This window comes from Alosa sapidissima, chromosome 19 (genome assembly GCF_018492685.1).
Source record: "Alosa sapidissima isolate fAloSap1 chromosome 19, fAloSap1.pri, whole genome shotgun sequence".
Taxonomy (NCBI): Eukaryota; Metazoa; Chordata; class Actinopteri; order Clupeiformes; family Clupeidae; genus Alosa; species Alosa sapidissima.
Window position 1 is genome coordinate 15,556,872 of NC_055975.1, and position 20,741 is coordinate 15,577,612.

Here is a 20,741-nt window from a genome sequence, read left to right on the forward strand (position 1 = left end):
AGTTACATTTTTACATGTATGCTCCTCTCTGTTCAGTTACATTTTAACATGTATGCTCTCTTACCATTATTTTCTATTTATACTTGAGTCCACAACACTTGTGCATCCATTTATATCTGTTGGCCATCATCCTTTGAACATTACTACCTTAACCACGTCTGCTTAATACAGTGTATAAAATGGAGGGTGTTAGACCTGCCTAGGGTACTTTTGTGGCACTGTGCACCAAATGGCTCACCCCTGTAATTTGTCAATACAAAGGTTTGAATGCCTGGTACAATTATACTGATTGGCATTCCAACCCTTCTAGTAGTAGGCCTATACAGATTAACATTCGCAAGCCAACAGGCCAAGTTAAAGGTTGTGAGCAAGACCGGTATACTGCAGATCTTTCGCTTTGCCCGTTGGCTATTGAGGTAGGGGAAATCCCCGCTGTTCAACTGTATTAAACATCCTCACCAGGTGGCGCAGCTGCACAAGAACCCCTGCGTGTATAATGACGCAACATAAACTGAACGACTTTGAAGCACAGCTGCGCCATCAGTCGGTCGGTCTGCAATGTCAGGTCAGTGTAGGGCTGCTACAGTAGCCTAGGCTAGTTGGCGCGTCGTGTTATTCTGCTGACTAATAAACATAGGCCTATGTGACATTCCTACTTCTTTACAATAATCAAAAAGCAAACTTGCACGTTTTCAACAGATTTTTCCCTATGCTTGTGATCAGCAAACGAGTAGTCTACACTGAACGATAAAATCGAAAAATGTTAAATCGATGCATACCTTACTGCAGAGAAATCTAAAGAGCGAAGCATATAGCCTACTCAACATATTATGCTTTGATGTTTTTTTTTTTTTTGACCTACTCGTGTAGGTAGCCTATTAACTAGCTTTGACTTCTCTACATTCTGTGTTTAAAACATTTTACCAGGTTATTCTCGACTACGCGCACCACTTCATCTGGGGCTGCCCTCTGAAACTGTCCAGTAATTTTCCTCGTAGCATGTTCAGATGTTACGTCATAGGAAGGGTGGTGGTTCAGGCAAGAAATTCAGGTGAGACTCAGTGCGCACACGCATCCCAAGGCGACATAACGGAGTGTCTCTCTGGTACAACACAAGGGTCTGTTGTATGTGCCACGTTACGCATCGGCGCCGGCGGTTAGGCTTGTTGGGCAGCCTACAATAATCTTTAACGTCGCTTTAAAGCTAGGGCTTGGGGAAAAAGGGAAGTTGTGTAGGTCCTCAACCAGGTTTTGAGAGGATCATCATGTTTAGTTGGGCTTCCAAGGAGCAAGGAGGACGAAACAAGGAGGGAGACATGTTTCAAACTGTGACAGAGGGTCTTCAAAGCCTTTACACCAGAAAATTACTACCCCTTGAAGAAACCTACCTTTTCCATGACTTCCACTCGCCTGCACTGGAGGACGCGGATTTTCAGAGTAAACCTATGGTGTTACTCGTGGGACAATACTCAACCGGGAAGACCTCATTCATAAGGTAGTCCTACTCTTTTAATGTAATATATTTACAAAATAGCTTCTGAAATACAAATAGAGACGAGAGTGGAAGAAATGTTGGGATTAGCAGTTTATGCTTACTCACGCAAGAAACACATTTCACTTTTAACAGGGGCGACCTGTTGCTGGCTCCCCTTAACAGCTGTTCTGTAATGTCAGTGGAATAAGTAGCATTGTTTAATTAAAAGGTACTATGACGCTCAGGTGTTTACTCTCTATGCAAGTTTACGGCACCTCACGCTCCAAGTGGCATCAATCGAGTCGCCGCCATCGCGTTAAAAATAGGCATACTTGATTCAGACATTTGATATCGTACCACACTCATGTGACTCATCTCGGCTGTATCTGTGACTGTTCAATTGCTCTTGTCTGGCTATGCACTGATATGCATTAAAGTGACTCGACTTCACCTTAGCTTCTCACGAGGGCACCCCTACTTCAGGTCATGAGATTTTGACACGCAGGAAAGTCAACAGTTCTCAGCACTGCGCGTGTGCCGTAGACGTAGCCTGCTGTTGTCAGATAATAGAGGCTGGGCGTGTACCTTTTCTTGTCTGAGGTTCCTAAAGTGTAGAGTTTCCGTGACCAGCCACACATGTATGCACCGAGGCGAGGCTGAGAGTCAGGTGAACAAAAAGTAAACCTGAGTCCCCATTCAAAGCCTATATATTCTACTTCTGGGTGACAAGTAGTAAATAGTGACTGCTAGTGAGCCTCGTTTGCGCCAGACCAACGAAGTTCACACACACTCTCTTCCCAGGCTTGGCCATTCACCATAGAGTTTTATAAATGGTTTATTCACCATGAGTTTTAAAGTGGTTTAAGGGGAATTGAGTCATGTGGGCTTGCTGTAGCTTTTTATGTTATTCCACCTAAGGCAAATTCTTTGCTGCTGCCTCTGAGTCTCGTTCATATTTCATGAAAGATTGTGCCGTTTTATCAGTTTTGTGTGTGAGAGAGAGTGTGTCTTTTCTTAAAGATTATACATGGGAATGTTTGGTTTGACCTCTTGATCAAGGTCTGTTACCCAAGATATGCTTAATTCACAGCATGGTGTTTGTGCACGTGTGAGTAGGCTATGTTTGTTGTGTGCTTGTGTTGGATCTGCGCAAGAGAGTTTCAGGAAGAGCCAAATGACAAATTACTTTGTTTTTGTCTTGTCCTTGCATCCCGCCCTTTGCTCCAAGTGTGTTTGTGTTGGGGGAGAACAGGGTACTCCTCTAGTGTTTGTGCAGGCTTTGAAGTGAGGAGACAGCCAGTAGTAATTCCAAGAGCACATTGATTCATGTGCTCTGTCCCCATTTATCGCATTATCAGGAAATGGAGCAACACGCCTCCGACCTGCTCTTCCGGAGGGAACTGGAGAGCTCAGTCTCACAGGGCTATTGTGTTTGGTCTGTCATGAGTTTGTCTCTTTTCAGACCATTTGACTTGTGAACATTCTGTTTCCAGATCTGTTGACTGGTCTACCACTATGACAGCAAAAAGGGTTTCCTGGGTTGTGTAACTCTGGCCTCAGATCTGTGGGCTATTGTGTCCCAGTTGAAATGATAGATTTGAGGGGTATGAATCATTCTCTAGTAAACTAGAAGTCAGCCACTGACTGAGCTTCTCAATTCTTAGAGCCCTGAAGCATGGATGAGTGAAGGAGAGGAAGGAAGTATGGTGGGCAGATTGCAATATTGCTTACATATGTTTCTTGGTTCCTTGCTAGTGAGATGAGTTTCTCTTCTCGTGAAATGTCTCTTTTCACAATATCCCATCCATTTCAATGGCTCATTCATTGCTGAAACATATTATTCATGTCATGACTATACTTTCTACAGGTAGTATGTTTATTTTTTCACCCCTGACTCTGAATAGATCTTATTTATGTTGAAATACATGAAAAACATCTTGTAATTAGTGTTAAGTGTTACTGACCTATCTATTGTGCTCCTTGTAGGTATCTGCTGGAGCAGGACTTTCCTGGCATGAGGATTGGACCAGAGCCCACCACCGATGGCTTCATTGCCGTCATGTACGGGGAGAACGAGGGTGTCATCCCGGGTAATGCCCTGGTCGTGGACCCCAAGAAGCCATTCCGCAAACTCAATGCCTTTGGAAACGCCTTCCTCAACAGGTAAAGCATCACATCACTGCTGATCTCTCATGGAGAACTGAACTGTATAAAGGTCAAAGTTTCTTTGACACAGCACACACACTCACAAAAAAAAACTCCTACTAGTGGCTTTCTACTGTGCCCACACAGGTATTAGCACAGATAGGCACACCTAGAGAAGATCATAAGGGTGATGAGTGCTACTGCTCCCTTAGCTGATGTCAGGTCCCCAGCTGCTACCAGCAAGGAAAAATGCTCAGGAATTTTATGCTTGGAATAGAGCAGCAGAGTAGTCACCGCCAGTGTGCCTTTGCCCTGGAGGAGGGATTTGAATGATTACAGTAAACACACATAAACAGGGGCGTGCTCAGGGGCACAATCGCCAGTAGATATTTTTGTCATGTATTGTAGACCTGCGTGTCTCAATCCCCATCTTCACAGGCTTGGAATGCGGACAAGTGCTCATCCACTAGAAGAATGTTTTTTGGGCTGAAGATGTTGATCCCACAAACTCTCTCTCTCTCTCTCTCTCTCTCTCTCTCTCTCTCTCTCTCTCTCTCTCTCTGTCCAGACTGTGTAACAGGGGATTTAGCATCCCGTGTTGTGGCAGTCAGTACTTTCACACAAAAGTGGTTTAATAATAGGCGCAGTTTCCCCTGTTGACTCTTGTTTGCGAAGGTATTTGTGAGGAGCGCATAGGTGCATGCTGTTTTTAGATGCCAAGCTCCCATCACTTCCTCTCTTAGGCCCCCTCGCTCCGTTCAGCCCTGTCAGATGGTTTCCATAAACAAGGTCCCCACTACGCTCGGTTCACAGAGTAGGGAGGAGGTTGCACTCCTACAATCATGGCGACAGGGGGTGGCTGGGATGTGAAGAGGGAAAAAAAATGTGTAAATATAGCAGCGGGATGGGCAGCCAGGGGTTTCTAGACAGTGTGTGTGTGTGTGTGTGTGTGTGGACATATCTGTGCAGGGGAAACGAATAAGTGTTTCTCTGACAGCTATCCAAGTTGAGGTCAAAGGCGTTCCTGGCGTAGGACCTTTGCTCTTGTCAAGAGGAACCTCTTAACAATACTCTTTGTTTCCCGTACTCGGTTCCGTGCGTCACACTACACATTTGCAGTGTGAGGTGTTTTTTAATTTTTTTTTTATTATTCTCCTTTTCCTCCGCCTAGTCTACCAAGGCTATCCTGAATGAAAGCTGAATAACTCGTACTCTTTATTGGACCTTTTGAAAGTGCCTTTTCAGACTGTTCTCATCCCTTTCTCTTGTAATAGCCAAGTATTGTGTAAGAACACTTGTATTCTCTGATGTTCCTAGGAAGCTGATGAAGAGTCTCAACACAGCATTGGTGCTGCTGGACATGCTATGAGAGATTAGCTATGGTGTACAAGGAACCGGCAGGAACGGAATGCCATTGATGTGTACTTTAGCTAGTGGTTTGGTTCTAGATCAAGTTATGACTGTAGTTTTGGCACATACGTTAGTCCTGATTACTCTCAAGAGATGTGGATGAGGTGAGCTGGGACAGTTAAATTAAAAAAAAAATGGCTGTCGGTGTGCATTAACTTCTATTGCGGCTTCTGTAGGAGAGACAACACCATCCCTTTGGTCAGTTGTGATTAAGAATAGTTGGAGAGGGATTTCTGACAACTTGAAGGTTATGATCTGACCTCAACACTATCATTGCTCTTGCATATTGTCCATGTGCATTTAGAAATTCCTGAGGTGGAGAGTCAGCTAGCCAGCATACTCTTCATAGTATTTATGTCAAGGTTCCTCTAGCTTAAGTCAAGTCATATCTTAAAGTATGTAAATTAGAGCATCATAGGGAGTTGTCTTACATTGAGTCTGATTGGTTGAATTTAAATATCTTGTGGATGTAGCACAGATAGCTTAAGGGAAGGGTTGAAGAATCACTGAATAGAAATCTGATAAGGCATCAAATATGTTCTGTCTCTCATTGGTTGGCTTTAGGTTAATCTGTTCCCAGATGCCCAATCAGGTGCTCCAGAGCATCAGCATCATCGACACACCAGGCATCCTGTCAGGAGAGAAACAGCGCATCAGCAGAGGTGAGCCACAGCTCTGCTACAACACTATGCAGCAGAGGAAGCAACTGCACGGCACAGCACAGCACCCCTACCCCTACCCCTACCCCTGTTTTTGCTTTCTTGACAGCATTTCTGTTATGAATGTGCTGGTTTGTAATCGAGTTCTTGAAGAAAACCAAAAGTGCCACATTCAGACAGGTGCTGAACTGTTTTTTTTTGGTAGATTGGACATTCTAGTCTGGAGCCTCAATGTGTGTGATTGTACTCTAGGCATGTACATCACACATTTCACTTGCGAATTAGCCTTACTTTCCAGCGGTTGACATGAAACCAGTTGTGCCTTGCACTTCTTCAATATATCTGTAGAAGAAATGTGATGGTACACTGATACAGTTCAAACAGTGATTTGTCTTGGTGTGATCTCACCTCATTTTAGTCAGTGCAGTTGCTGTCTAATGTGCGTAAGGGTGAGACGCAGACAGTGCATTCTCTGTAGTTTGCTTAGGGTAAGACTTGAAAATCATAGTGATGCCTGAGCCACACACACACACACACACACACACACACACACACACACTTCGTCCTCTCTCCGCATACCGTTATCAGATTCAGTACTGTCACACTTTCCCCTTTTCCCTGGTGGAAACATGAGCTTCAGGCCCACCCCCGCACCCCGAACTCCAGCTGTGGATTACCCTCCTGCACCTCTCAGCTCCACACTTCTCCTCTCTTTCTTTCTTTCTCTCTCTCTCTCTCTTTCTCTTCCTCTTTTTGGTAGTGTGTGCAGAGAGGCACCTGGTGGTGTGTGTGTGGTAGGGTATGAGTATGGGCTGGACAGGTGCCAGTGCTCACAGGGAGGTGTGTGTGTGTGGGTGGGTTTGTGTGTGTGTGTCTGCGTGTGTGTGTCTGTCTTTGGAGGGGGTAATTGAAGGTTGTTGTTTAAGTTGGCAGTCAAAGAAGGGAAAGACCAGATAAACCAGCAGTCTGTGACGCTGGAGTTTTTCCTGTTGCAAGTTTTATGCTTGTTTGTATTTGATCTCTTTGTGTGGGTTGATTAGAGAGAGTGTGTGTGTGTGTGCTTGTGTATTTGCATGTGTGCCATGCATATGTGTCTTTGTGTGTGTCTGAGCTTATATATGTGGTGTGTGTGCGCGCACTTGTGCGGGCATGTGTGTGTGTATACATGCCTAAATGCAGGGGTGGAGTCGCTGGGCGTATGATGCAATCAGTGGAGAAGTGAAAGTTCTTGGCTCATGCCTTCAGTGAGCATCTGGACAAGCATGGCAATGGTGTGACCTGCCTGCCATTGTGTGAATGAATAGTTTGGTGGGGACGCGGCAGTCTGCTATGCAGTACGGGGTGTAGTCCTACAGTATGTCCGCTCTTTCACAGGTGTGCATGCATGTGGCCGCCTACAGAGCCTTTGCAGTCTTCTGAAGTTTGTTGTAGTCTGACAAGTAATATGTAGTGGTGATATGGAGTGGATAGATACTCCATTTCAAGCCATTGAGGCTTATTAGGCTACTTCTACAACAAACTGTGTGTGTTTGTGTCCGTAACATTTTGTGTCGTAAGGCAGTCATTACATTAAAGATGTACCACTTCCTTTCGACTACTGTGTTGCTGTGTCCATCACGGAGGTGGTCTTATTAACTGTAGTGCTAACTGTGTTGTTGTCTATCATTGAAGTAGTCTGTCCACTTGTCTAGTGCTGACCATGTTGCTTTAACCTTCAGCAAGGCAGACAAGTCTGCTGGCGATGCCGTGTTCCTCCAGGACTCTCTGTGTGTCGCTGCATGTCCGTAAGGTAGCTCCCTGCTTGGCTGTGATGACCAAATGTCCTGTGGGTCTGCTGCTGGTGCTGGTGCAGTGGAGTTAGAGGCTGGGGGTTGGGGTGGAGGGGTTTACGGACATGGGGCTCTGGGCGTTAGCACATCTGTTCCTGGTTTTCCTCGTTCAGCTGAGGCTGCATTCCTCCAGCCCGCGCCACTTCACATTCTTCTCATGGCCCATCATCGGGCGGTGGACTCGATCGGGAGTCTGCGGCAGGCGTGTATCTCAAACTCCGTGCGTATCTGCAAGCAGCTCGGTTTTTTGGCTGTGTGTGTGTCATCACTGGACAAATAGCCCTTGACATAGTCACACACTTACGCCAGCAAGTACTGTCACAGATTGCATAGCGCAGCCTATTACAGTAACAGTCTGATGTCATCTTTATGATGTGTTGACAGCCATAGATTTGGCTTACTTTTGTATATGGCACTCAGGATAGACAGCAAAGCCAGTGACACAGTTGTACATCATAGCAGACAGAAGTTGGGTGGCTCATCCCCTCTAGCATGTGGTACCAGTGGCGAAACTGTCTGCAACAGTGGAAGACGCTATGAGCAGAAGTTGATTAAGGACTAAAGCAAGAGATTGTCACAGATAAAAACATAAGATTTTATCTTAAGATACAAATCGGTCTCTAGTCTGTTTGACAGTGACACAAACATTGCACCTTTTATCATAATCGAAATGACACATACTCAGGAACATGCAAAGTTATGTCATACGAATTAAAACAGGTTTGCAACAAGTCATAACCGATTTTATCTTAACAGCAACATTGACCCTATGTCAATTAATGGGTTTAGGCTTTGGGCTTGGAAATGTATGATTGAATGTTTGAGTGCTTTTGTGAACTGAGTGAACTGAGTAACTGATGTTAGAGTGATTTCCATTGGCCCCGACGGTTCCCACACTAAAAGTAACTGCTCAGGGTCCCGCCCAAATAAGGACTTGGCATGGGGGGGCCTGCATCACTGACCTCCTATGTAATCGCTGCTATTGTTGTTCCAGCAGCCAAGTTTCCTTGTCTATACAGGGTCATTTGGAAAACGTGTTAATTGCGCCAAGGGCTGCTCACAGTCGTCGCAAAACTGTGGTCGACCTTCCTTCCGAAAGTCAAGAATGAGAGAGGTCACAGTAGTGCTTTTTGTTCAAGCACGCTGCCCCTCCCCCCTAGCATGTATGTGTGTGTGTGTGCACTTAGTGTATCTTCATGTGCACTTGTCATTCATGTGCATGTCGTGTCATGCGTATGCCAGTGTGCATCTTGTGTGCATCGTAGGTTCTGTGACGGTTTTGCTGTGTTTCGGGGCAGCATTTGTATTGTAAGCAGTTATTCCTGTTACTAAGGGGCAGATTTATTCTCTGTGAGCTCCACCCGACACAAATCAGTCCGTGGGTCTGAGCACAGTTCATCCCTGTGTCATCGGTCATCCGTCTTAACCGTCTGCTCTTCTTCTTAGCCTTTTCCTGCCTCTCCCTCTGCTACACTCTACACTATATATCTCGGTGTCCAGCTCCTTCACCCCAACACACACACAACACACACACAACACACCACCGCCAGCGCACCCCCCCCCCCCCCCCCAAAAATGTATTTCCTCATCCTTCCTTCTTTCACTTCCCTTTCCACATCTGTTTTGTTCTAAGCGTGTTCATTATCGGCTATTTCCCTGTCACCCAATCCCTCTGCCTGTCATTAATTATGAAAGAGTCTAGCACACCTTGCATGTTATTTAAACCTGAGTGCCTGCTGGGCTTGGTCAGTGACATTGCATGTGGCCTAAATGTGCTTTGCTCACTGAAAGCAATCTGTCTGGCCTGGCTGGTCAGGCTAACTGCAATCTCTTGATTCTTGGTGAGATGATGAAGACCAGTGTTTGGATTGCATACATGCATGGGTGTTGATGTGGTATCCATTGACAAACACTTTACAATTTAGAATGGGAGTTTAGGAAGAGAGTATGGGCTTTCAGGGAATAGTGGCACCAGTGGAATGACTCACAGATGTGAAGGCACCCTCCCCTATATCTGGGTTTGTCTTAGAGAGTGTTAGAATACCCTTCTAATCAAGCTGAGAATCTGGCTGTTATCTTGCTGTGAAAGCTGTGTGTGTGTGTGTGTGTGTGTGTGTGTGTGTGTGTGTGTGTGTGTCACAATACACAGAGATGTTTAACAGTGTGTGAACCTCACCCTATTTCATCAGTTTAAATATTTGCCAGTGACGCCACATGCAGGACTTTCAGTGATGACCTGTGGTGTTTCTGCGGTGTTGTCTGCATGGTCAGTGGAAGGTCTGACTCCATGCTGCGCTTCAACACCTGACAGGGGGCCTCACGCTGGATGTTTTGACACTGCTGCAACTGTTTGTCAGGATGTGTCCCCTCCTAGAATGCAAACACTGCCAGTCCGTCTCTGCACGTGTGCAACACAGGCATCTCACACCACAGTCAGTGTCCGCATCACTCACTTGGGCAATTCCACCCCCCCCACACACACACACACACACACACACACACACACACACACACACACACACACACACACTCATACTTCATCTTCATCTCTGACTTCACCGCACCTCTCTGACTTCCTCTTTCTCTCCCTGTTAGGCTACGACTTCTCCGAGGTGCTGCGCTGGTTCGGAGAGCGCGTAGACCGCATCATCCTGCTCTTTGACGCGCACAAGCTGGACATCTCCGACGAGTTCTCCGAGGCCATCAAGGCGCTGCGCGGCCAGGACGACAAGATCCGCGTGGTGCTCAACAAGGCCGACCAGGTGGACACGCAGCAGCTGATGCGCGTCTACGGCGCCCTCATGTGGTCGCTGGGCAAGGTGATCAACACGCCCGAGGTGGTGCGCGTCTACCTGGGCTCCTTCTGGGCCAAGCCGCTCCAGAACACTGACAACCGGCGCCTGTTCGAGGCCGAGACACAGGACCTGTTCCGCGACATCCAGAGCCTGCCGCGGAACGCCGCCCTGCGGAAGCTCAACGACCTCATCAAGAGAGCCCGTCTGGCCAAGGTGCGCCCCAACCATGCCTTCATATCTTTCCCTGGCTGAGTGAAACTGTGTTATTATTATTACAATCAAGCACACTTACTCTGTCATGTAAGCGTAGGTGTCCGGAGCTGTCGGGTCACATCTGGTTGCGCCATACGTTAGTTTTGTCTTTGCTTTATCCCATGTCCCCACTTTATCAGTACACTACATTTAAACCCATACAATCACACCTCCTTGTCTCCCACCCCCCTACAGAGACAGAAATGAAAGCAGAGGGATCAAGTTTTCTGTACGCTACTTTGCCTTTTAACTCTCTTATTGTTATTACCAGAGACAACTGGCTGATTTTATGAAATAAATAAATAATGGAATAGATGAAGTTTAGCACTGAATATGAGTAAAGCATTGAGATTGGCTACAGTAGATGTTAAAGGGTGAATGACCCCTCCTGTCAGCATGGTGCTGCGAGTCCCAAAAATGATGATTCTGCCCAGACCTCATAAGGTGGAGTGTTGATGAAACGTGACTCCCATGTGAAACCAATTATCACTACAGCTCGAGTTCCTCATCTCCACTCTGAGAACATAATGTTGACCCCTGTACTGTGGAGGTATATCATCCCAGCGTGTGTGTGTGTCTGTGTGTGTGCCTTCAGGGAGACCGGGTGTAGGGGAGTGAAACTGGTACCAGAGACTGGCTCCTGAACTCCGACCCATCACTTACAGACCCACACACACACTCGATCACACTCATTTCAAGTGTGTATGCTCCCCGAAAACCTCTTGTACATTCTGACATAACCCACCATCACTCATGCCCTCACGCACACCATTCATCTAAGGCACACTCTCCCCATTGGTAAACACAACTCTTACGCTTGCTCACTGCGCTCTCATAAGACAGGCCCTTTTTAAAAAAACAGCCTCTTATCTCTTCCGCAATATTTTCCAGCTCGGCGGCGCAAACAGGAATCCGCTGGGGCTCCAAATTCCTTCCTGCGGCATGAAGGTCCACGTGAGGTAGAAGTGGAGGCTTTAGTGACCTTCTCAGCCTCTCTCTCGACCCCACCTCCCTGGCACACTCACACTTACAAAGATACAAAGGCATGCACACACACACACACGCACACGCATACCTACTTTCCCCTGCTCTCAGCTGGCTCGCCCTGGCACAGGGTGTGTGTGAACGTGTGTACTCTGTGACGTGTCTCTTACCACCTGACCCCCCCCATCTGTTTAGCCCTCAGCCTTCCCCCTCCCCACCTTGGTGCCCCAGGGCCTTATTTTTTATTTATTTTTTTCAAAGAAGAATAAACATTCCTGACAGGGGGAAGACACACTCTTATTTTGGCTCCTGCCGAGAGAGCGCTTCCTCCATTATTGAGGAAAAGTTTTGAGTAAACATTGGACCGGGACGTTTCCCCTCTGGCTACACTGCTGCTTCGGGGGGGGGGGGGGGGGGGGGGCAGAGAGTGACCAGAGGTGCGTGAACGACTCCATCAAATCCGAGGCCACTCCGATAACTCCATATCGCCACAAAGCACAGAACAGAAGGTCGGGACCTGAGAGCAATAATAAATTGCTGTCTGAAAGGCTTCTATTAATAACAGCCACTCTGCACCTAGTGCTTGTGCTGAGCTCTTGTCGACGCAACTGCTTATCACAGATGACGTAAAAGAGCAGTGCTCATAGAACCTCTTCTCAGGCCTCTCTAGTCAAAGCCTCTGATTGGTCATGTGTTATGTTGTGTTCATTCATGTATATTAGCGGCAAGCTTATTTTTGTTCATTTTGTAGGCATATGCAGTGGTCAGTACATTTCAGTTTTCTCCATGTGTTGACACCCTTTCCTTATTTCTCTCCCTTTCTTTCCACTTGACCATGTGGCCGTTCTCAGGTGCACGCCTACATCATCAGTTACCTGAAGAAGGAGATGCCGTCGCTCTTTGGGAAGGAGAAGAAGAAGGAGGAGCTGATCGCTCGTCTGCCCGAGATCTACCTCCTGCTCCAGAGGGAGTACCACATCTCGCCCGGAGACTTCCCCAACGTCACCAAGATGCAGGTGAGCACACACGTCCGACCCTGGCCAGTCCTGGGCTGGCTACCGAAATGTCCCTGATGCCTATTGTAGATTGTGGTTGTCAAGAGCCTCCCCATAGCGCTACAGGTGTATCTATAGGTTTGAGTTTGAGTTCAGTGGGAGTATACCTACTATATATTATTGTCCTGCTGGGTCAGAATGAATGACACTAAGCACATCTCATTTCTTAATATGTCCTTGAGTCCAGCAGCGTTGTTGCATTCCTTCCTCGTTTCCTTCATTCCTGTGTTGTGTATCAGAGAGAGGGGCTAGGGTATAAGAAAGGCAGGAAGGAAGGGAGGATTGATGTATTGAGTATTACCCATGGGACCTTGCAGGACCCCTGCTGTAACCAACAACACATCATCAGTAGGGTAAAACTAACCTGTCTCACGACGGTCTAAACCCAGCTCACGTTTCCTATTAGTGGGTGAACAATCCAACGCTTGGTGAATTCTGCTTCACAATGTGGCTGGCCACCACAGCCTTTATTATCTCCCATTCCTCACCATCTCTCATTCCAACACTGCCGCCACACAAGTGACCTTTTCACCCCTATAGCTTAGCTGAAATCTGTAAGATCTTTACAAGTGTTCGGATCCTCCTGTTAAGGAAAGAAATCACTCCTCCGTCCTGTCCCAGAACCGTAAAGGATTTAGTAGTCCACCAGCGAATGCAATTTATGGGTGAGAGGGGGTTATTTCTCTCCACATTTTCAGGAGGACTTTCAACATGAATTTATGCTCATGACCACACGTGTGTAATGTGAGGGAGTGCAGGCATTAGCCAAAGCCCTGGAGAGCACATCAGAGTGGACCAGGGCCCAGTGTAATCCAGTGGGGATGTGTGTGAGTGTGAGCTGGCCAGTGTCGGGCTGGGGAGTTGAGGAAAGTGAAGCTCCATTAAGGTTGATGTTTTTCCCACCCGCCCTTTGGCCGTGGCATGAAAGACGGAGCTTTTGGAGCTTCAGTTCCTGGGGAGCCAGAGGAGCTGCCAGTCGAGCTGAGCTGGGCTCAGTGGAGATGACTGTCCAGGAGGACCCAGTGACCGCATCCTCTCCGGGCCACTCCCGAGAGGCCTTGCCATGGGCGTCTGCCTCCAACAGGCTGGGTCCTCTGATGGAGGAGCTCCGAGGAGCTGGGGAGAGTTTGGGTTTTGGGGCAGAAATGTGTGTGTGTGTGTGTGTATTGGAGTCTGGAGGAACGCCCTCTCTCTGATGAGGAACAGAGAGCTGTGCAGCTGAGAGCTCCCTAACCAGGAATTGTGTTTCCTGCACAGATGACATATTGTGTGTGTGTGTGTGTGTGTGTGTGTGCATGTGTGGGTGAGTATGTGGATGTGTGTGTGTGTTTTATGGGGTTTTTGTCGTTCTCTTTTATCTGTGTGTGTTTGTGAGCCAGCAAAGCAATTGAGTGTCCATGTAACACAACAGCTGGACCACCCGTCCCAGTCCCACTCACACACACACACACACTCTCCTGGTGTTCTGCTCAGGGTCACTCAGCTGTTCTCCAAAGGGGAGGGTGGAGGCGTGTGTGCTCAGGGCCAGGGGCTATGGGAAACGGACCTGGCTCACACTCCCTTGGAGAGTTTTGTAAGCTCTGACTGCATGTGGAATGGTTCTGAAAAGATATGCATGAGCATGATTGATAAATGATTCAGAATCATTTGTCATGATGGCAATCTTAGGATAAAAGGATTAGTTGTGCAATGAAAGTTGTTTTGTTCATGTCTGGTTTCTCTGACGTGTGTGTGTGTGTGTGTGTGTGTGTGTGTGTGTGATCCCTCTACAGGAGCAGCTCCAGCACTACGACTTCAGCAAGTTCCCGTCGCTGAAGATCAAGCTGGTCGAGTCTGTGGACAAGATGCTGAGCAACAAGATCTCGGGCCTGATGACGCTCATCCGTGAGGAGGAGAGCAAGCATCCGGCCAAGATAGTGTCAGGCGGCGCCTTCCAGGGCTCCGAGGACAGTCCGTTCGGCCGCGGCTATGGTGAGGGCATCAGTGCTGGTGCCGACGCCGATGAATGGATCGTCCACCGCGACAAGCCGCGCTACGACGAGATCTTCTACACGCTCATGCCCATCAATGGCAAGGTGACGGGCGTTAACGCCAAGAAGGAGATGATGAACTCGCGCCTGCCCAACACGGTGCTCGGAAAGATCTGGAAGCTGGCTGACTGCGACCACGACGGCATGCTGGATGACGAGGAGTTTGCTCTGGCACAGCATCTCATCAAGGTCAAGCTGGAGGGCTACGAGCTGCCCAATGAGCTGCCCGAGCACCTGGTGCCGCCCTCGCACCGCAAGGACCCCACCGCCGACACCCTGTATAACCACCAGGAGGACTGATGCATGCTGGGTCGGCAGAACCGAGAGACTCTTCTTGGCCCATAGCCTTCACAGCCTCTGCACTGTGGAACTGTTCACTTATCATTGTTTATTTTATATAGGTCAAATGCAGTTGATTTTATGTAGTATCTATTTTTCTTTTGCTCCTTTTTGTATACTGTTACTGTAGAAAGTGATATTTTTACATCTGTCACAATTGCTCGCTGGATGTGGTGCGTTACTGAAGGTGATTAGGCAGATCGGCTCAACAGATGCCCCCGGGCAGTGTGCTGGCCCTGGTCTGGTGATGGTGATATTTGCCTTTCCTCTCTGAACTCTGAGCTCGTTCGAAGAGCCAACCAAATGCTTCAGAAGCTTCCCAGGCCAGACTGGGTGCAGTCTTAGAGCGTTATTTGAGTGGAGAACACAACCTCATGACTCCTAGAGTTTGTTCTTGCATTGTGTCAGGCAGGGCAGAGCTGTGTGAGCCCTGTGTCATAAGACATGCTGCAGCTCCAGAGGCTTGCTACTTTGGCCTGCATTCATTTCAGTTTTAAATGACGATACATGTCATACATTAAGTAATAGATAATATATTAGTAATTAATACTAAATATATATCAGTTAAAAAATACTTTGTTTATATTTTGCTGTTTAGCATTCCATTGTTAAATGTCCCTCTGAAATGGTCAATTTCATGTAACAAAATAGATGACAGACACAACACTTTAGTGCACTCATTGTAGTTTACACATTTGCCTTAGTCCGTTGCTCTAATTTCATTCCAAAGCAAATTCTGCAGTAAAAACCAAAGACAGAGAAAAAATTACAAAAATTGTTGTTACAAAAGTCAGAAATGTTGTTACAAAAATTGTTGTTACTAAAGACAGGGATTTGTTGTTACAAACACAAGGCTGAATAAGAACATTTTATTTCATTCTAACAAAAGATATTTCAAAGGTCAATTGCAGTCATTTCTTCATTTTGTACTTAATTGACGCCTAAATACATTATGTATATAAATTATATGATTAGTAAATATATACATTTGGTAATGTATGAATTTTAAGATTAAATTTGTCATTCTCTCCTTTGGTCATTCATGGGGGAGTGCTGGTCAACCAGACGCCCCACTGGGTGTCTCATTTCCTGTACAGAAAATTGCTGACAGTTTAAGATTTATAAGGAAACTGAAGTTCCACTTCCATGTTCTAGGAAAGAAAACACAGACCTGCTCTAATACAGACATGAGCCTTTTTGTTTACTTTGTGAGATTTTTTTTTCTCTTTCAGTTCTTTTAATACAACTCTCATTTCTTGAACAAGTTAGACGTCATACTACAGGCGATGGGCTCAATTTAGTTAAACTCCTCTTAAAAATAACTCACAAAAAGAATGCTTTGAACCCTTCGCTGTGTGACGTGACGACCTGAGACAAGCTCAGAGCTGACTTAGAGATGTGACGTATATAAAGGGAAAAGGTTTATCTCCCCTCTAGCACTGTGACTGAGACCCCAAGCACTTTCAGTAACACCTTCACACATGTGCATCTACTCTGCTGTTGCCAAAGTTATAAGTGTGTTATAAGCCCTGGGTGTTATATGTAATATTCACACTCTCTCACTTTCTCTCTCTCTGTCTCTCACACACACACACACACACACCAACCACACTTTCCTGAGGCATGTGTTTATGAAGGGAAGTGCACTGTCCCCTGAACACACATCCATATATCTGCCTTAAAACCCTTCTCTAAAAACTGCTGACATTGATTAGATTTAGGCCGGTGGTGGTCTTAGCTACATTCAATTGTGTGACCTGACCCTTAAACCTTAAATCTGTTCTTATGTGTGCCTTGAAATCACACAGCGTGCTTATTTGGCAGCTTTCACATGTAAAGGATTTTGTGTCTTATGTGTTTGGTGGGCCTGTTTTTAAAGCAGTCATCTCAATGAAGGGCGCTGCATGTAGGCTACTATTGTTTCTTATAACTAGTTAGTACCATTCAAATGCTATGAGTTGGTGCAGTTTATCCATTCCTGTAATCTTGTTCACTATTTTTTTTTTTTTTTGAGAATCTGTCATGGAGTTGTTCTGCCGATAACAGCCTTAAGAAAGGGAGACGGCTTCTGTCCTCTGTCAACCTTTCTGGAACATGGACTGTTGTGATTATGAATGTATGAATATTTTTCCTTCTAACAAATTGTATTTGATGTCAGTGCCCGTTAAACAGGGTTACAGAATGTGGATAGTAAATATGTGAAATAATAAATATGCGTTTGTCTCTTTTTATTTTAATTACTTTCGTGGTTCATGGCATCAGTTCATAGTTATCTTGCTGGATTGGAGAATTTTGTACTAGACAGCTGATATCTTCTGTTGTTCTTTGCTGTATAGATTAGACAATTCCTGTCATGCTGTCATTTTATCTTATAATTACCTAGCATTCAATTTACATCAGATAATTTGTTCTCAAATTATGGTTGATAACATTTAACAACCAGCAAAAGAGTAACTAACAGACATGATGTCACCATCTGATATGTCAGATAAAATGGAATTGAAGTTTGTTTGGCCATATGACCCTTGAACAACATATTTTATGTGTGTGTGTGTATGTGCATGTGTGTGTGTCTGCATGTTTTATACCGGCAAAGAATGTTCATTTTCCCTTTATGAGCCTGTGCCTTGAGGCCTTCAGGCTGTTGTGCTCTCCTAATAGCGAGCAAGCCCATCTTGCCCCCCTGGCGAGGGTGACCATTGTCCCCTGTGCAGTGCCAGTGTCAGGTGAGTAAGAGGGCTGTTCATGCAGTAAAACTGCGCTACAAAGGTCACCTCGCGCTGCCTCTACTCAGTCTGTGAGTAGACGGCACACTCTGAAGCAGCAAGACATGTTGAGATTTCCTCATCTGTTGTAGCTGAAAAGCTGACTTTAGGCCTGAAGGTAAGAGACGGATGGAGCCTTAGTGCTCGTCTTTCACTTTTTGGACTTTGTAGGCCCTCCTTTCACTTTTTACACTTTGTAGGCTCTCCTTAAATAGACAGCTTAGTTGAATGGTAGTGTAGCGTACCTTCACGTGTGTAAAGGAGACTCATTTGAAAACAGGACTGGTTAGTTATTGAAGAATTCTGTTTTGCATGCCATTGGGATACAAATCTCAGGGTGATCATATCTGGTGAAATACTGCTACGCTAACAACAGATAAAGCTCATCTAAAGACAGGAAAGACACTCAACTTAAACATGATCTGATCCATTCCAACATCCTGTAATGTTAATTCTGTAATTTCCTCTATACCTTGTACACTTATCTCTTATGTAATATTGTTAATAGGTGGCTTTTTGGCTAAAACATGGCTGAGACTTAGGTCATACTAAGAAATTCACAATGCCAAGAATTTTTACAGCCCAATAGGGTGTGAGTGATTTACTTTAGAGTCAGCAGAACAGATATGTTAATTGCCCTTACATATCTTAGTAGTCAGAATGACACGTACTTACAGTCAGTACATTTTATCATAACAGAGAATGAAATACAAAAGATTCCAAAATCACTGGGCTTTGTCATCGACTTACTCTGGGGTCTGTGTGTGTGTGTGTGTGTGAGAACAGTGATGGATATCAAGCGGGATGGTCAGGAGTATGAGCAGGGTCGTATCCCGCAGCTGCAGGAGCAGCGGATGGGTATGCAGAAGAAGACCTACACCAAATGGATGAACAGCGTCTTCGCTAAGAATGGGGTAGGCACCCACAGTCACTATCAGTGAAGTGCCCAGGAAATGACAGCCCAGTGCAGCCCTCTTAGTTGACACCACTGTCTCTATGACTATGACTAATTAGAAGTACAAAAAGAAACCGAACATGTGTTGACGCATTTGCTGAAAGGAATACTATGACAGTACAAGTTCTCATAAGTGTTCTCAGCGGGTTTACCCATTTTGCAAAGCTTGCAGTTTACTCAAAGCTTTAAGGAATAGGCCTGTAACTGATTGACACTGAAATGAAGAAGCTGTGACCTTAATATGCACTGAAGGTAAAGGACATGTGAATAGGTCAAGGTCATAGGTGAATAGGCTTAAAACACCTCTAGGAGTGTGCCAGGTTCCCCTCAGGCTGCCTGTAATTGCTACATTCATATAATAATGGCTATGAAGTTTGCAGACAAACATGACCTCTGGAGATAGTGCGTGAAGGGAGGTGTATGTCTCTAGTAGGTTGTGCTAATGAAGGTGACTGGGTATAAAGTTTTGACATTGGACTTTTGCTCGCACCTTCCATTTCTTCATATTAACCAGAGTCTTATGATTCACAAAATACTTTTTAGTAGGCCTACACATTTCCTCATTAGAACCTGGAAGCACTGACTGGCTCCGTGTGTGGTATGGTCACCCCCTCAGTCTGTGTATACACTAATACCACCAGAATATACTCATTACTTTGGACTCGTTGTATGTATTTTATTTATTTGTGGTGGAAGTAAATTGATTCCCATACTGCTTTGAAAAAAGTAAGCAATGAACATTGGCTGCTATGGACTATTGGATAATTGCTGTGTTTAATCTTAATGTTGCAGTTTTATATGTGAGCCATAATGCCAGTCCCAAATCTTTTCCTTGCTTTTATTACCAATATGTATGACTGTTACTCACTCCCTGATGTTTGTCCTTTGGGTTGGGCTTTTTAACTGACAAGATGAACCTATCCAGAAACTCAGCACTCAACTCTGTGTTCATGGAGTTGTCCCCGGGCAACAGTTGTCACGTTGTTGCGCTTTAACCCTTGAACTCCCTTTAACCTTGCTTCAATCCCAGTACAGTAGAGAAGCTTTGTCTTTAAGTTGCTCTCGTTGTCGACAGAGTTCAGAGAGGGTACGAGGGAACGGGACCTCACCGGGGTGACCCTGATCTTACACATGCCGAACCTCTGTCACATCCTCCAGGAGGAAGAACAACACACTGAGAGAGAGAGAGAGAGAGAGAGAGAGAGAGAGAGAGAGAGAGAGAGAGGCGTGGGGCGAGGGGACATACCTTGAGGGTTATACGCTGTAGACGTAAATATTTCAGCAGCAGGAGGGTGGGAAGGAAGTGGGACTGGATGCTGGATGTTGGGTGTCACCGCTAGGTATAGTCTGGGAGTGTTTCCTGTGGCACACACACCTCATATGGCTCCGGTGCGCAAACATGTACAAAACACACTCGAGCACTCGAGAGCACACACAGACATGTCAAAGATGACGCACATACACACACACACAAATACACACACACAGCAATAGATCACAAACTGACATCATATCATAGTGCATAGATACTGTAGCACACATACTGTGCTTATGTACACTGACGTACTGTATGTGTGCAAAAAACATATGGAAACAATGAATAGGGAATAATAGGGACACATTTACTCTCTACTCACATGTCAATCAGAAGTGTCTTCTCAGCATATGGATCATTAGTTACGAGCGTACACACAACTGCCTGTCACCAATATGTATACTACGAGTACTATCAAATACACATACAATACAGACACACACACATCCACACACACACACATTAGAGTGGATTTACACTCGCTCAGGGGCAGGCTACGGCTGTGGCATGTGCCTCCTCAGATCCTCTCGGCCGCCTGTCAGGAAGAGAGCTATATTAATAGCTGTCTGCACTGGTTCTGAAGGTATGACAACTCTTTAACTGTTTCCCCTTCCCTTTCCTCTTCCACCCTTGGTCAGTTGGGCCCACGTTTTATTGTTCTCCGCCGGACAGGCCTAAGGAGGAGGTGTTTTCCACACTTTTCACACTCTTTTGTCTCTGCTGACACGCCAGCC

General features: G+C 45.8%; 2 protein-coding genes and 1 long non-coding RNA gene across 5 annotated transcripts in view; 2 read left to right on the plus strand and 1 right to left on the minus strand.

Moving 5' to 3' along the window:
* The first annotated feature begins 566 nt into the window (after positions 1–566).
* Positions 567–17,183, plus strand: ehd4 (EH-domain containing 4). Its single transcript, XM_042071511.1, has 6 exons — positions 567–1,495; positions 3,461–3,637; positions 5,594–5,691; positions 10,113–10,525; positions 12,400–12,564; positions 14,376–17,183. The coding sequence occupies exons 1-6, from the start codon at positions 1,266–1,268 to the stop codon at positions 14,931–14,933; spliced, it is 1,641 nt and encodes a 546-aa protein (XP_041927445.1). The 5' UTR covers positions 567–1,265; the 3' UTR covers positions 14,934–17,183.
* LOC121692707 lies at positions 5,186–13,049 on the minus strand. The gene is made up of 3 exons (XR_006025320.1): positions 12,945–13,049; positions 11,939–11,943; positions 5,186–5,196 (listed from the first exon to the last, which is right to left on the minus strand). It is a non-coding gene; the product is annotated as an uncharacterized LOC121692707 (long non-coding RNA).
* Positions 17,184–17,768: 585 nt separating the features above from the next.
* Positions 17,769–20,741, plus strand: part of sptbn5 (spectrin, beta, non-erythrocytic 5) — a 56,686-nt gene continuing 53,713 nt past the window's right edge. For 2 of the 3 annotated variants that reach the window (XM_042071463.1, XM_042071465.1), the window contains exons 1-2: positions 17,777–17,855; positions 18,519–18,651. In XM_042071463.1, coding sequence (XP_041927397.1) covers positions 18,526–18,651 — 126 coding nt within the window. In that variant the 5' untranslated portion in view covers positions 17,777–17,855; positions 18,519–18,525. Of the gene's footprint in view, positions 17,856–18,518; positions 18,652–20,741 lie in introns of all 3 variants that reach the window. The other variant, XM_042071464.1, reaches the window with a different exon arrangement.

What these genes read in the sequence shown, in the direction of transcription:
- ehd4 (XM_042071511.1), top strand. Translation starts at nt 1,266, where the DNA reads ATGTTTAGTTGGGCTTCCAAGGAGCAAGGAGGACGAAACAAGGAGGGA. An exon ending in GAAACAGCGCATCAGCAGAG is followed by an intron (nt 5,692 to 10,112) that starts GTGAGCCACAGC and finishes TCTCCCTGTTAG; the next exon opens with GCTACGACTTCTCCGAGGTG. An exon ending in AGAGAGCCCGTCTGGCCAAG is followed by an intron (nt 10,526 to 12,399) that starts GTGCGCCCCAAC and finishes GGCCGTTCTCAG; the next exon opens with GTGCACGCCTACATCATCAG.